Source organism: Eretmochelys imbricata, chromosome 10 (genome assembly GCF_965152235.1).
Source record: "Eretmochelys imbricata isolate rEreImb1 chromosome 10, rEreImb1.hap1, whole genome shotgun sequence".
In the NCBI taxonomy this organism is placed as follows: Eukaryota; Metazoa; Chordata; order Testudines; family Cheloniidae; genus Eretmochelys; species Eretmochelys imbricata.
Genome location: NC_135581.1, coordinates 20,430,600 through 20,446,606, shown reverse-complemented (window position 1 = coordinate 20,446,606; position 16,007 = coordinate 20,430,600). Strand labels below are relative to the sequence as shown.

The window sequence follows — 16,007 nt, the reverse complement described above, 5'->3', positions numbered from 1 at the left end:
CAGCCTATAGTTGAACTGCTCCTTACTGCTGTCCAGGCTACCTGTGTACGGCTTCATGAGCCATGGGAGCAAGGGATAGGCTGGGTCCCCAAGGATAACTGTTGGCATTTCAACATCCCCAATGGTAATTTTCTGGTCAGGGAAGAAAGATGCAAGCGTCATGCACCTTTCCCGAACATCCCATGTTGATGTGGGTGACACGGCCCTTGTGATCCACCAGTGCTTGCAGCACCATTGAAAAGTACCCCTTGTGGTTTATGTACTGGCTGCCCTGGTGATCCGGTCCCAAGACAGGGATATGTGTTCCATTTATTGCCCCACCAGTGGCGATAATTAAAATAATTGTCAGTAGTTACTAAGGGTTAAAAAGTAACTACTCAAGAGATTTTAATTCAGTTACAAGATAACAAGAGATTCACATTTCATTTCAGATGTTTTGGTTGAGAGTACAGAATATCTGCTTTGTGATGAAACTCTGAAGGCTGCTCAAAGGCAAGTGAACACAGAATAATAGACTATGAATAGATATTAAATTATTTCTATAAAATTGTATAAAATCTTAAATTATGCTATTTTCAATACATAATATAGTCTTTTCTGTTCAGTAAGTACAGAAGTAGGCAAAGCCATTTGGTTACCAGTTAGTAAACTGAAAGTTTGTGGGACAAGAAGAGTGAAAGGAACTATCTTATTTTGAAGATAGTAAATTTTTCTTCTATTCCCTTAAAAAGCAGATACATTTCTACTGACTCTTACCCAGAAGAGTCTTCCTTGTATTCTTTCAGACCTTTGACTGTAGAACATTACTACTAGGGAAAGTTATTGGTTTTGACCAAGTCTACAGCTTTGGGAGGAACAAACGTGGAGCGGGACATCTGTCTACCCAGCCATATCAGCCAAGTCAACCTTGGAAATCAGTAGGAGTGATAACTGTCAGCATTTTACTGTCCTCACATCCAAGGTTTTTTTTTCCCTCTAGTAAATAAAAAATAAAAAAAAAAAAAATCTTCCCAATGAAAATATGCACAACGATATGTTTACACAGAACAAAAAAAATACAAAGAATGAAGTTTGGTAGTGAAAATTACATTTCTCTCTGATACTTACCACAAAATTTAAACACAGAACGGTTTAAAATTATGTGTTTATGCACTTCATAGAACAGATTATGAAGTATATAGATCACCTACTCCTGCGTATTTGTGCATCCCTTCCTCTCCTTACCACCAAATGAAGTCTTTCCATATGCAATTCACCTATTTAGGTCTTTTCTAAAGAACGCTAAATATATTTATTCCAAACTTTAGCCAATTAGCTACTTGCTTTCAGTGATTGTTTTAGCTCCCTACCTTGCCAAGGCTTGGATCTTTGCTGCATGTCGCTCCTCATGCTCTGCTACTTTCCTTCTCAAGTTTTCAATTTCTTGCCTGAGTAGTGCAGAATGTTCCATCTCTCCATCAAGCAGGTTTCGCAGAGATCTGGAAAAAGGGAGCTCCATCTGTTATAACCAGGCAAACCCCCTGCAATTTACAGCGCTGTATACATAAAACTGGGTGGGGCTCAACCCACAATCACTGGCAGGAGGGGAGAAATGGATGGGGTTCATCACCAGTCCCTACATTTTTAAACCACAGTAAGAATAAGTTACAAATAATTAAGTCACACTTTAAACAATAAAAATGCAGGATATTGAAAAAAGCCACTTGAAGGTGTAAACTGAAATCTGTATGACTGTAGTATGTGTCTCAAACAATCCACCTGGAGAAAAGACAACACCTTCTTTTATGTTTTTATTTATGGTGTTCCAAATAGACTGAGTAAGTACATAGCCCGGATAAGGAAGGTGTGTGCTTCTCTATTTCATTTTCTTATTTAAAATATTTTTTAAAAGTTTAATTTTAAATTATACAGCATTTTTCATCCAAAAGAAATAGAAAAAGATTTACAAACTATACATTCACACAATTCTAGCATAATATATTTATATCTAGTGTGGTTTCTACTTCTGGTGTGGCAGCTAACCGACATACAAGATTCTGCGTAACTGAGAAAAGAGGAGACATTCTGACCCAAGGTACTAGGGCAAACCTGTTCTCTTATGAAAAGTATCCTGAGATCTTAAAATATTATTTTGACCATAGATTTAGTCTTTGTAAAAATATAGTTTATCAAGGTACCTTCCAGTCCTACAGTCTATGATTTCTATGATTTACAAGCAAACAAACTTTCATTAGAATTAAAATTGCATGGAACTGAGTGAGGTGAGAATTTTTGTTAAAGTCATTTCATCCAGTCTCCTGAACTGAGACAGGACTAGGAATTATCTAGATTAAACTATCCCCTACAGGTGTTTGTCAAACTTGTTCTTAAAATCCTCCAATGATGGAGATTCCACAACCTCCCTAGGTAATTTGGTCCAGTGCATAACTACCCTAACAGTTAGGAAGGTTTTTCCAATGTCTAACCTAAATCTCCCTTGCTTCAATTTAAGATCATTCTTTCTTGCCCTGTCCTCAGTGGGTATGAAGAACAATTTACCACCCTCCTCTTTAAAATAACCTTTACTTGAAGGTTGAAGACTTACGTTCCCCAGTCTTCTTCTCTCCAGACTAAACAACCCCATTTTTTTCAATCTTTCCTTGTAGGTCATGTTTTCTAGACCTTTAATCATTTTTGTTGCTCTCCTCTGGACTTTCTCCAATTTGCCCACATCTTTCCCAAAGTGTGGTGACACATAACTGGACACAGTACTCCAGTTAAGGCCTTATCAGTGCTGAGTAGAAAGAAAGAATTAGTTCTCGTGTCTTGCTTACAAAACTGCGGCTAATACATACCAGAATGATGTTCGTTTTTGCAACACTATTACACGGCCTACTCATATTTACTTTGTGCTCCACTATAACCCCCAGATCTTTTTCTGCAGTTCTTTTTCTGAGGCAATCATTTCCCATTTCGTATTTGTGCATTAGATTATTCCTTCCTAAGTACAGTACTGTCATAAATATAAAGGGAAGGGTAAACCCCTTTAAAATCCCTCCTGGCCAGAGGAAAAATCCTCTCCCCTGTAAAGGGTTAAGAAGCTAAAGGTAACCTCGCTGACACCTGACCAAAATGACCAATGAGGAGACAAGATACTTTCAAAAGCTGGGAGGAGGGAGAGAAACAAAGGGTCTGTGTCTGTCTATATGCTGCTTTTGCTGGGGATAGACCAGGAATGGAGTCTTAGAAATTTTAGTAAGTAATCTAGCTAGGTATGTGTTAGATTATGATTTCTTTAAATGGCTGAGAAAAGAATTGTGCTGAATAGAATGACTATTTCTGTCTGTGTGTCTTTTTTGTAACTTAAGGTTTTGCCTAGAGGGATTCTCTATGTTTTGAATCTAATTACCCTGTAAGGTATCTACCATCCTGATTTTACAGAGGTGATTCCTTTACTTCTATTTCTATTAAAAGTCTTCTTGTAAGAAAACTGAATGCTTTTTCATTGTTCTCAGATCCAAGGGCTTGGGTCTGTGGTCACCTATGCAAATTGGTGAGGATTTTTACCAAACCTTTCCCAGGAAGTGGAGTGCAAGGGTTGGGAGGATTTTGGGGGGAAAGACGTGTCCAAACTACGTTTCCCAATAAACCCAGTTAGAGTTTGGTGGTGGCAGTGGATATTCCAAGGACAAAGGATAAAATTAATTTGTACCTTGGGGAAGTTTTAACCTAAGCTGGTAAAAGTAAGCTTAGGAGGTTTTCATGCAGGTCCGCACATCTGTACCCTAGAGTTCAGAGTGGGGGAGGAACCTTGACAAGTACATTGCATTTGTCCTCATTAATTTTTATGCTATTAATTTCACACCACTTTTCCAGTTTGTCAAGATCATTTTGAATTCTAATCCTGTCCTTCAAAGTGTTTGCAACTCAGCTTGGTATCAACCACAAACTTTATAAGTGTATGTGTCATGCCATTTTTCCAAATCATTTACGAAATTATTGAATAGAACTGGACCCAGGACAGATCCCTGCAGGACACCATTCAATAAGCTCTTCCAGCTTCACAGTGAACCATTGATAACTACTCTGAGTAGATAACAGTTACACAGCCACCTTATATTAGGTTATAGAAGCACTGCAACATTTTGCTTGTTAAGTTGCACAAAAGGAATACAAGCACCAAGCAGAAGATAACTGCTTTAATAGCAATTTTTCCTACATGTAAAGGAGCTAAGTGACAAAAACATAATTATGATGAAATTATACACGGCATCCAGTGTAGAAATAGAAAGTTACCTGTTCTGTTCTTCGAGCTCATCCTTTCTGTTCATCATGGCCACAATAGCTTGCCGAAGTTCATCTGAGAAGGGAAGAAAATATAAATGAACTATGCATCCTTTTATCATTTCAGATTAAAAGATCATAAGTACTATGGTCCCAATTCAGCAAAGCACTTATGTACTTATGTTTCATCAACTTAAGTTATCTTTTGAGAAGTGGTATAACTTGACACCTGCAGTATGCACTAGTATACCTTGTTTAGTATTGTAAATCAGTCTGCATGAGGCCGTAACTCTAATTTTAACAATGCAGTCTACTTCACTGCAGCTGCTGTCTTCTGACACTGCCACGTACGACACCTTAAAATAAGTTAATATTTTCAATACATGCACATGAACAAGCCAGACTGTTATAGCTTACTAACTTTACTTCACTCAACCTCTCAGCTGAACATTCTGACAAAGGAGATCTGCCTTGACAAGATAACTCCTCTTTCCCTAGTTTCTGAGGGAGACTTTAGGGCACATCAGGTTACCAGAAATAAACTAATCAAGAGTCTCTCACTTTCTTGACCAAAATTAAAAAAAAAAAATTTAATTAGTACAGAGTAAAGTCCCTTTTAAAACCAACTTTACTTGTTCCATAACTCAATCCCCACCTTCTTGATGACACTGGAATGTCTGTATTTTTTAACTAATTGAAAATTCTCTTGGGGGAACAACGGAAAGGACAAATATGAGTCAGAAAATCCAATGACATCACATCAAGTTTTTAGGGTGGAATTTTACAATGCTGTGCAGAATTACTAAACTACATGCAATAAATTCCTTCTGCATCCTAACAAAATTGAGAAATGCTAGATTTGAAGACGACCAATCACATCATTATTCTAGATATACCATACTGCACAATAAAAACTTATTAAATGGACACATAAAATGGCAATTACACTAATGATGTTTGGATTTTTATTTATGAAACCATCAGATTCAGAGTGAGAAAATTCAGCCACCAGTAACGAACTTGGCAGAAGGTGGTGGCAGATTCGGGGACCCACATAAATTCACCTCAAAAATTTTCAGAAGCACCTAAGGGTATGTCTACACTGCAACGTAACACCAGGGTTAGTGGAACTCAAGTCAGCGGCCCCTGGTCTTGAGAACTCAGAGCTTGAGCATCTACACTGATTGCCAAGGATAGGTTAAGAATTTTTTAACCAGTGCCCAAACCCGGAGTTCCAGCATCCACACTACAGTATACAGACCCAGTTGTATCCCAGACTTCCTAGCGGCCTCCTGAAATCTGGCTGCTCTAGCCCTTTCTTTGTGGTGCAACGTGGGAAAACTTGACTATCCACCCACACATTACTGGAAGTTTAAAAACCCTGCCAACACATTCTGCTGAGTAATCATTTTCGTCTGGATGGTTCCACCAACTGGAGTCAGTAACATGAAGGACATTTCAAGAACTTTTTTTTATTGCTTGGGCTCTCACTCCTGTTTCAGGACACAGGCAGCTGAATTTCCATGAAATTCTGGCAGACAGTTTGGTAGCATTTTCTGACCCACCAAAGGCATGTGACAGAGCTAATAATGGAGCAGGATGATGATAACACAGACATGACAGACTCAAACTGGCTGATACTGCTTCTGACACTCAGTATAACCACTGTTGACTCCTATATAGTCTGATGCTTCTGAAGCAGGGCTACAAGCACAGAACGTTGGGACCACATCACCATGCAAACCTGGATTACCAGCATGAGGTCCAGCACTTTTGCATGAAGACAGTCATATTTCTGGAGCTTTATGAGCAACTTACCCTGACCATCCAGTGTAAAGAAACACATGAAGGCAGCCATGCCAGTCCAGAAGTGGGCTGCTATAACCATCTGGAAGCTGGCTACCCAGACTGCTACAGGTCTGTTGCCAACAGTTTAGAGCTGGAAAGTTGACTGTGGGTAATCAGATGTGTGGTTTATCCAAAAGTGGCGGGCATAAAAGATATTCCAGAAGTAATGGTTGGCTTTGAGAGAATGGGGTTTCCTAACTGCATCAAGCCCATTGATGGGACTTATATGCCCCCAGTTTGCTCTCCTCAAGGAGCACGAGTACATAAACCACAAAGGAAACTACTCCACAGTTATGTAGGCCCTCATGGACCACAAAAGCCTATTTATGAATATCAATAAGGGCTGCACTGGAAAAATTCACAATGCCAGGGTTTTTCAACAACCTGGAGTCTTCATTCATTGACAGGCTGGGACTCTATTCCCACCTCATGGCACTGTCATAAACAGAGTTACCTTCCCCACTGTTACTCTGGGTGACCCCACATATTCCATTTTGCCTTGGCTTATGAAACTTTACTTTGATTTCAGAGTCTCTGGCAAAAGGTTTAATTACATTCTCAACAAGTGTACAATGGTAGCTGAATGTGTGTTTGGCAGACTGAAATCCCGCTGGCGATGTTTACAGACCCATTTACATTCCAGTGCCATCAATGGTGTCTGCATTACCGTGGCTTACTGTGCTCTTCACAATCTTTGTGAAACCAGAGGAGAGCCAGTTCCCCCTGAATGGACTGTAACAATGCGGGGCAGCTGAATCAGTACACTCAGCCAGAAAGTATATCTGCCACAGCTGGATGCACCTGGGCTACAGAAGTCAGGGATGCTTTTTTATAGCTGAATTACAACATGGATTTTTGCATACTATCCTCCAAGTTGTCCCTGATCATGTGTTCACCTTTATTATTTGAAATACACACTATATGATGTGTTGCAGTGATGAAAATAAAATTTCTTTATCAAATAAAATCTTAATTTTTTTTACCCATGTATTGGAAAAGTGCAATATTAAACCACTGCCTGGAAGGCCAGCTGCTACTAGCATACCAAAACACCAACACCACCAAAAGCTTTAAAAGTAACTGAGATCAAAGTGCATAAAGAAGTGCAAACAGTTCAATTATGTACAAGACAACCCCACCCCAGCTATTGCATGTCTCCTATCCCCCCTCTCCTTTCCCTTTCTTCCATGTTTGCCTTGCGCTTGGCACTAGGCTAGGGGAGTGGAGGCATCCACTGGGGAGGGGTTCAGATCTGAGGACTCCACGGGGCACATTAGCCCCATCCAGCAATTCAGATGGCCCAGTTGCATGGGCCACCCAGCCACGGAGTTGTCCAAGCTGTTCCTGGGATGCTGGTCAGGGTACCACGGAGGGGATGCAGCCTGTGATGCTGGCACAGCAGGAGCCTGCACTCTTGCAGCCATTAGAGATAGCAGCCACTCAAACAGTTCTCTTTGTTGTGCTCTATCTTCCGCCCTTAACCATCTTTCCTATTCCAGGAACTGTAAAGAGCATGCCTGCTCCCATGCCACTACTGTATCCTCAAGCTGCAAAGCCAGACTGAGCCCTTCTGCTGGTCTCTCAGAATCTCTTTCCTCTTGCAACAAGTCCCCTTGCCTTTGGTACTCAACCTGCTTCTTAGCCCTCTCCAGAAGTTCAACCATAAGTTCACCAAGAAAACGTCTCCTCTTGGAATGATCCACAAAGGTCTGGTGAGCCAGACTTCTGCAGTATGGGTGAGCTGCAGAGATATTGCAGCCTAGAAAGGTCACGGGGCCTGGAATAGGACATGACACAGGTTATTGTCTCAAATAGCTCGGTGCAGGAAAACAGAAAAAAAAACATTTTGGAATTTCAAGGACAGAAAATGTTACTTTTTTAAACTGAACTTCAATATATGGTGAGAGGGCTGCTTCACACCACAGAAGCTCCCTGGACACAGCTGGGTTAACTGCAGTAAAAAGTGCTAAGAGACTGGCAAGTTAAAAATCACAACTTTTTTCCCATACCCCACCCCCAAAAAATTGAGTTTGGCGGGAGGTCAGTGGCCACACTGTACTACTTAAGCCTTCTCTATCATTCTAGAGAGTGCACATTTTGGAGTATGTAACAGTTCTTGGGGTTCCAAGGTGCTGGTAGGAAACCGGCATGTATGCAACCAACATATTTAACTGTATGGTGATTGAACAGCATATCTATGAGTGGCGTGGGCAGGTAAGCCACCAAGGTAGCCCTGAAAAAACACCCTTCCCTGAAATGTGAATACCTATCTGGGGTTCCTACTATGGGAAAAGTTTGCAGATATCAACTCCCTAGATTGCAGAAATGCAATCATTTCAGTTCAGTTCAGAAATGCAAGAATTAAGGTTGCTTGTGAAATAAGGTTTTTTTACGGCTCATTTCTGAGTATACATTATGAGACATTACCTGATCACATATTATTTATTTGATGGGGCCTGTCTCATTGCCTATGCACCTATTCACACACAATTGTTTGGGGACGATGCAAGGTGGAGCATATATATTTAAATTATGCTCTCCTTATCCCCATCCTCAAACAATGCTTTTTAAGACATGGGTTGGAATTTTTTTTTTTTTTTTTTTTTTACACTTGCACAACTTCAAGTCAGAACATCAATTAGCTGCTAATATGGACAGGGCTGGGGGAGAGCAAGATTTACTACTTATTTCTGAATACTCAAAAATAATATTTATTCTCATATCTGCATTCATGTTTACATTAGTTTTTCAGCTGCTTTAAGATCCAACTGTGAAGCACTAATCTTGTGCATATTATGCACAATGCAGTAACAAGAAAGGCAGAAACATTATGTATTTATAAATAAGTTGAAAGCATGCCTAATAAATTATCGCCATAATAAATGACTCTAGAAAGTTCGATTTAAAAGATCCTTGTCTAAATCAGTACATTTAGTGAGGCAGCTTCATATGTCTTCACCTGTAACCTCATTGAAAAGCCTATAGCTCTGCAGGCTTCAGCCCTGCCTATGGTAGATTGTTCACATACTCTGAGCTTTGAAATAATAATACAACATTTTAAGTGATCCAACAAATTACCACATTTTAGTAATAAAAACTTTCTGGTATACTACTTAAATATTTATAGAAAAAAGGAGTAAGCCTTCAGATTTCTGTACTATTCACTTTTCTAATTCAGTTTATAAAATGACAATTTTCCCTAAAGATGTAGCTCTGTTTCCATGTAGCTAAGCACAAAGAGCTTCTAAACCCTGTACACACTAGGTGCCGGTTAATCAGCTGGTTTCTAATCATTTAAAAGGAGCAGAACTACCGTGCTAACTACAAATGTAACACTGTTTTACAGTTTCATTATAAATGTAAATTGGGATTTTTCTGGGAATTGCTTTGTTTCTTCATGGCAAATATTAATGCAAATTTTCATATCATCAGCTTCTCTGAATGACTCAACCTTCATACCAAAAAGGAAAGCTGATCTAAATGAACAAGTTGTAATTACAAGACTATAGGTGGATAGAAACATTTTCTTATAGTGTTTGTTTGTATTGTATTCTTATAGTTGTTTGTTTGTATTCGTGGTGCCTGGAGGCTGCCCATCAGGGATCAAGGCCCCACTGTCACAGGCACTGTACAGATGTGACGTAAAAAGACAAGTCAGACATCAAAGGAGTTTACAATCTTGGTTTATGATAAAATGCAAACGTCACACAAAACAAACAGAAGGCAGGAGGAGAAACAAAGGGGGAGGAGCAGGTGAGGGAAATGAGCAAGTTTTGCATGGTAAGCAGTTGTCACAGCTCACCAGCTACCTCATCTGTTTAGAACATGTACATGAACGTATCTTTAAAGCAACATTTCTCGTACTTAGCATTTGGAGGTAGTAAATGGGAAGCCTACTCACTCTGCCATCCACTAACAGTAAGGTACAATAGACTTAAATTAGTGTTTTTTACAACTCCATTCTCTAATCTAAGCATTGAACACTGTAAGTGAATGTTGATAGCTAAAACTGCAAACATCAGAATCATGTGTTACCCCTTGGAGAGCAGATACAGCAAAAGCAGCTCAACTACAGTGACATTGTTCTTTTTAATGGAGATAGGGATAAGCACAGCCCCCACAATAGACAATCCCGTTACATCCAATAAATGCTTTTAAATAGTTATATCAGGAAAAAACATGAAAAATGATCATATTGAGGTTGTATTATCGAAGATTTCTACTGATCTTCCATGAAATACGATCTGCAACTGTTCTTACTGGACCTCAAAATGGCCAATGAAATCCAGTAATAGATAAATAATTGCAAAAACTAGATATGGCATTTCCAAAATTTTACTATTTTTGATCCCATATAAAAGAATGCAATAATCTTAGCAAAACATTTATTTCCCTTCAACTCATAACACAGATGCATTATTTCAGTATCTTGAACGTCTCAATATCCTTACCAATATGTGTGTTGTTGGTGCCACTTGCAATAGCAAGAAAAATAATATCCAGATATTAAGAGAAAGACAGCCATCATACTAAGGATCATTGTCAGTAAAGTTCACATTAGTCTAAGGGACTAGCAATTCTTTTTGAGGGGGAGATCACTTGTACTGGAGTAAAAAAATGGAACAAATCTACTGAAATATGGTGTCCAAATAAAATCCTTTTCTCTAAGGATTCCAATATCTTTACTTTTCACATACAAACGTCCCTCTTACTTGGTTTTAGTTTCTCTCACACAGCTAAGTTGGTCATTTGGGGGTTTATTTTCTTATATCAAGTACTAAAGTTTGCCAAATGAAGCTAAATAAATTCTCTTACATATTTCAATTATTTTAGTCTATCCCTGCATTTTAAATTAAAAAATAACACTTACCAAATACAATACTTTTTCAAAAGCTGCCCTTTTTAAAAATGAAAATGTCTCCCTATTTAAAGTAAATGGAAGAATGGGTGAGAAATGCAGTTTAATTCACTTTCAACAAATTATAAACATGATTCATTATGTCACACCTTTTCCCTTTCTGTTCATTCCATTTATATATTGAACAGCCATGCAGTTTCAAACTGGGATGTCAATCAAAATGGTGCAGTACCGATTTAATTTTCAGTCAATCTAAGTTATAGAGACTTATATTAGGAGCATCAAAATTATAAATGAATCCTAATTTATAATATTGCATTCTAGTTTGTGAGAATAAGGGGGGAAGAGCTAGATGCAGCCAGCAAAGTTGCAGCACACTTTTATTCTGTGTGCGCTATGATGAAATAATAATTTGTACACTGCTCTTTGTTTAGAGTTAAAAATAGCATTCCAAAAGTGCAGCCACCCACAATTATGCATCCAGGGAACTTCTTTTTAAATATACAATTATATAAGTTATAAGTTGCTGAAAGTTTTCCTAAAACATTTTAAACATGGTTAGGCTTGCAAAAAAAGAAAAAAAACAGCAATTATGGGAGCATGAGTAACTAGTGTGAGACATCCAGAAAAATACAATATAAAGAAATGACTGTGTATTGCACTTTTTAATCAATAGGTCTCTTGGTAATAGAATGAATGAATAGAATAGGTCAGCTTTCACATTCATTATTTCATTGCTAATATAAAGTACGGCAAAAATTTTGGGATATTTTGAAAAATGTTTTCCTCTAAAAATTATTACAATTTTGTGGAAAAACACAGAAGTCTTATTCATCAGATGCATTTCACAAAACTTAATAGGTATTAGCTGTCTAAGGACAAAACAATTTAAGGGAAATTGGTTTAATCATCTATAACTTTAATGTATTAAATAATGTCTGAAGGCAGGTCCAAAGTTTAATTTTAGGAGAGTGCTTGTCTTAGTTCATCCCCCTAAATCATCAACAAATGAACCCACAGTACCAACACGTGTTTGAGACCTCTGGTCTATGTATTAAGCTATGTACAATCAAGGAAACTGCATCTCCTCCTCTGTCCTTCCCTTCTCAACGCTAAGCAAACAGAGCTCAGCTGCAAAACATGACCAAATTACAAATAACTGTAACTACATACGAAATTAAGGTTCCCGTATTCTTTGACTCCATTTTAACCAACCTTGAGGTTTGTGTTCACCATCAAGACCACTTGAAATAGAGCTAGAGCAGATTCCCAAATTTTTTAGGACTGCAGCTACCTTTCAGATATTTTAAAACTTGGTAGTTCCCCACAAGCAAATATATCTTTCTTTTTAACCAATTCAGGACACTAGATTCAAGAGGGACATCAGAGTTTGTACATTTTTGCAACTTTATACAATTACATACAAAGTTTAATTACATAATATGATCTAGGCTTTTTAAGTTATAATTTGAAATCATGGATTTTTCTGATGTTCAGACGCTAAAATTTTAGTTAGAATGGGCTGCTTTAAATTGTATAGGTTGGTTGAATCTCTCATAGCATCAGACATAAATCATTTTCCAGGTCTGAAAGCACCACTTCCATAGCTTCATCACTGAATTCTTCGTATTCTCCTTTAACAGAAACCCAGAACTCCTGGTTCGTGGGATTTGAACACTTGGTCTTCAGCACATGATCATTTGACAATTCTAAGAGATTTTCTTGAGCCAAAATATTTAAAGTTGGAATGGAGTAAACTCTTACAGATTGTGTAGAGTTTTGTCACTTTGGATGGGCTATTACCAGCAGGAGAGTGAATTTGTGGGGGGGGGGTGGAGGGTGAGAAAACCTGGATTTGTGCTGGAAATGGCCCAACTTGATGATCACTTTAGATAAGCTATTACCAGCAGGACAGTGGGGTGGGAGGAGGTATTGTTTCATATTCTCTGTGTGTATATAAAGTCTGATGCAGTTTCCACGGTATGCATCCGATGAAGTGAGCTGTAGCTCACGAAAGCTCATGCTCAAATAAATTGGTTAGTCTCTAAGGTGCCACAAGTACTCCTTTTCTTCTTACAGAGAATGCATTCTGAATCTAATTGGTATCTGGAGATTCATGTTCAACTCCAGGAAAATATCCATCAGAATAGAAACAACACACAAACAAGTTAATATTTGGACTTTAATAACATTTTGATTACTGTCACTCTCCTGTTTAAAAGTCTGGTAACACACTGAAAAGGGAGTTAACTCCAAAGACAAAGCTTCTTCATCAATCTCCAAATTTTCTCTTTCATATCTGTATGTATTCCTACCTTGAAATGTTAGATTCAGCAGATTCAGTGTGCCAAATACATCCACCAAGTAAGCTAACGTAGTCAAGTAGTTCACATTAAACATGTAAGCTGCAAGGTCTGTTTTCCCAAGGAGGAAAATTCTGATTTCATCATCCAATTCGAAGTCACTTTCCCACATGACAACCACCTGACTTCACAGTGAAATTGAAGTTGACTGTGGTCAAAGCCCATCTGACAGAAACCAAGGCATGAAGGGTCAGGCTTAGTGGTCAGTGCACTGGCAGTCACACCTAGCGGATCCCCAGGAGGGAGTTCCCATTGCAGCCCAAAGCAGGCAGGAGACTACCAATGGGTCACCCCTGTGGCACAGGCTCCCTTTCCCTCATTCCTCATGCGGCAATCCCCTGCCAGGCTAGACAAGAACAGCCTGGCTTTCCCTCACACCCAAACACTTACCCTCCCTCCTGGCTTGAGGCTTCCCAACGATCCCTAGTGCCAAGAGGAGCTGTTGTGGATTCTGGTAAAAAGGCACAGCAGGCAGAATGGGATCTGATTGGTGGTGGGGCTCCCTCCCAGCAAGAGGCCTGCTCTACCACCCCTTCCCCCGCATTCTTTACCCCTCCTTGGCGACTTAAAACTTCCTGCCATTCTCTAGGACCACGAGGAACTGCACAGATTCTGGCAGGAGGAGCAGCTCGCAGGTTCTGGCCAGGCTCCCTCACAGCAGCCTCCCAACCCCACGATCCTTACCCAACCCTGCAGTCTTGAGGCTTCCCATTGGGTAGCTCCCATGGTTTCTGGCAGGCAGAATAGGACCCAGGTGCTGGCCCCGTTCCCAACCACATGAGATGCATGTACAGTAGTGCATGCACATCCAGGCCTGGTTGCTGTGGGTACAACTGAAGCACAGCTACAGCTGCCCTGGTTTCTTTTTCTTAGGGAAAAAAAAAAACAAAAATGGGCACACCAATGAATTTGTTCCCCAAACACTTGGGGCTCCCCCATGAATTCTTCATGGCTCTCTGAGGAAGCCATGCCTCACAGTTGAAGAAACACTGAACTAGAGGGCAGATGCTTTAAGGAACAGGTGAAGGGGAAATAGCTAAATGAGTTTACAAAGTTACAACCCTTTGTTTAGTGAAATACTTTGTTTACTTGTGATACCATACACACAACTGTACTTAATACCCAGTTGTGTTGACCTCACCAAATGTAAAAATGTGGTGCTCAGAGGTGAAAACATGTAAATATTCTGAAGAAGTTAGAATATAAAACTGAACAACATGCTTATGCCCCAAGGATGTAGAGAGCTATCAACAGGGAATGGGTATCCTTGTGCCCAGGATAATTTCCACCTAAAGGCAAGCTTATAGGGAACACTGCCAACAAACTGGCATGCCGATATAAAAATTACATGCCTGGATCAAACACAGAATATTTGTTTACCAAATAAAGCATGAAAAAAATAAGTTAGATCTACTGCCCCTAATCATAACCCACATATATTCATTATAGTACATTTAAGCCTATTTTAAATCTCAAACCAATATTTAACAGTCATTTCTTTTACAGGTTTTCAAATACCACTAATACAGGTCAATATTAATCACTAGGGGCGAAACCATGAAGCCCTTAATCATATTGCTGAGCATATACTCCTACAAGAAGTCACAATGGAATTATTCATGGAAGTAAATGCCGTTTACCATGGGTTTAAGAAATGATTCAATGCCAGTTATTAGTGCTGTAATTTGACCTGGGTTTCTCCCCACTTTGACTTCTACTTTGAGCTGCAACATTAATATTTCTGAAGCGATCAACAGCAACTCTCAGGTTTACCATATGGCAATTAATTGTTGAAAAACTTAGGAAGCTAAATAATACGCATAGAACTACAGGGAATACATTCCACACTGCACCCTATTACTGCTGATCTTTTTACTAGTAATTTTGCATAAATTTTTAAACAAATCAGGGTGGGATTTTTTTTAAATAAGAGGATTTTTGCAAAGATGTTGAATTTAATATCCCTCAAGAAAACCAGCAAGAGAAATATTCATGGGTTTATCAATACAATAAATTTGCCAACTGTTATTAAAAGTAACAAAAGCAGATGTCAGCAGGTCTTCTGCACTTTCAATTAAGCTAAACTAATTGGCTTATCATTTGTACTGTGAATTTTATTCTAGGATGAGAAAGCTATCAGCAACTTTTCTCTCTCTATGTTGAACTTGTTCAGTTTTCACTTCACCTACATTATTTTTTCTTAGTACTCTTCATACTTATATTGTTTTTTAATCAGACCAATGTCTTAAATTTTCCATGGTACCTATGTAAAATAACACGTAACGAGCTACATCCTTCCAGTGATGGACAAAGATGAAATGTTTATACTGATACATTAATCTTTGATAACTCTGACCACAAAATAGGACTCACCTGTGGACACCACCAGACAAATGAAGTAACACTTGGATTTGTCTCTCTGAGGAACAAACAAGTAGTGCTCATTGACTGCTAAGCTGCCCAGAGGGTTCTCTCATGTAGGGTATACTACAGGGTTCTATTGTCACTCCTCCTGTTCAATGTGCATGTTAACTAGCTAGGAGATAGTATGTTTGAGCTGCAGTACTATCAAGATGCTGACTCAGCATGTTTTTCCATTAGTCCTGGACTGTTCATTCAATAATTTTCCCATTGTCTACCCAACATTCAGGCTACATAACAACTGGTTGACTGTA

At 38.9% G+C, this 16,007-nt stretch overlaps 1 protein-coding gene across 4 annotated transcripts in view; it reads right to left on the bottom strand.

Annotated features, from left to right (window-relative positions):
* SNX29 (sorting nexin 29) overlaps window positions 1–16,007 on the bottom strand; it is a 459,980-nt gene that overhangs the window by 364,638 nt on the left and 79,335 nt on the right. For all 4 annotated transcript variants that reach the window (XM_077828715.1, XM_077828713.1, XM_077828712.1 and 1 more), the window contains 2 exons: window positions 4,276–4,339; window positions 1,350–1,478 (listed from right to left, as the gene is read on the bottom strand). In XM_077828715.1, coding sequence (XP_077684841.1) covers window positions 1,350–1,478; window positions 4,276–4,339 — 193 coding nt within the window. The remainder of the gene's footprint in view (window positions 1–1,349; window positions 1,479–4,275; window positions 4,340–16,007) is intronic.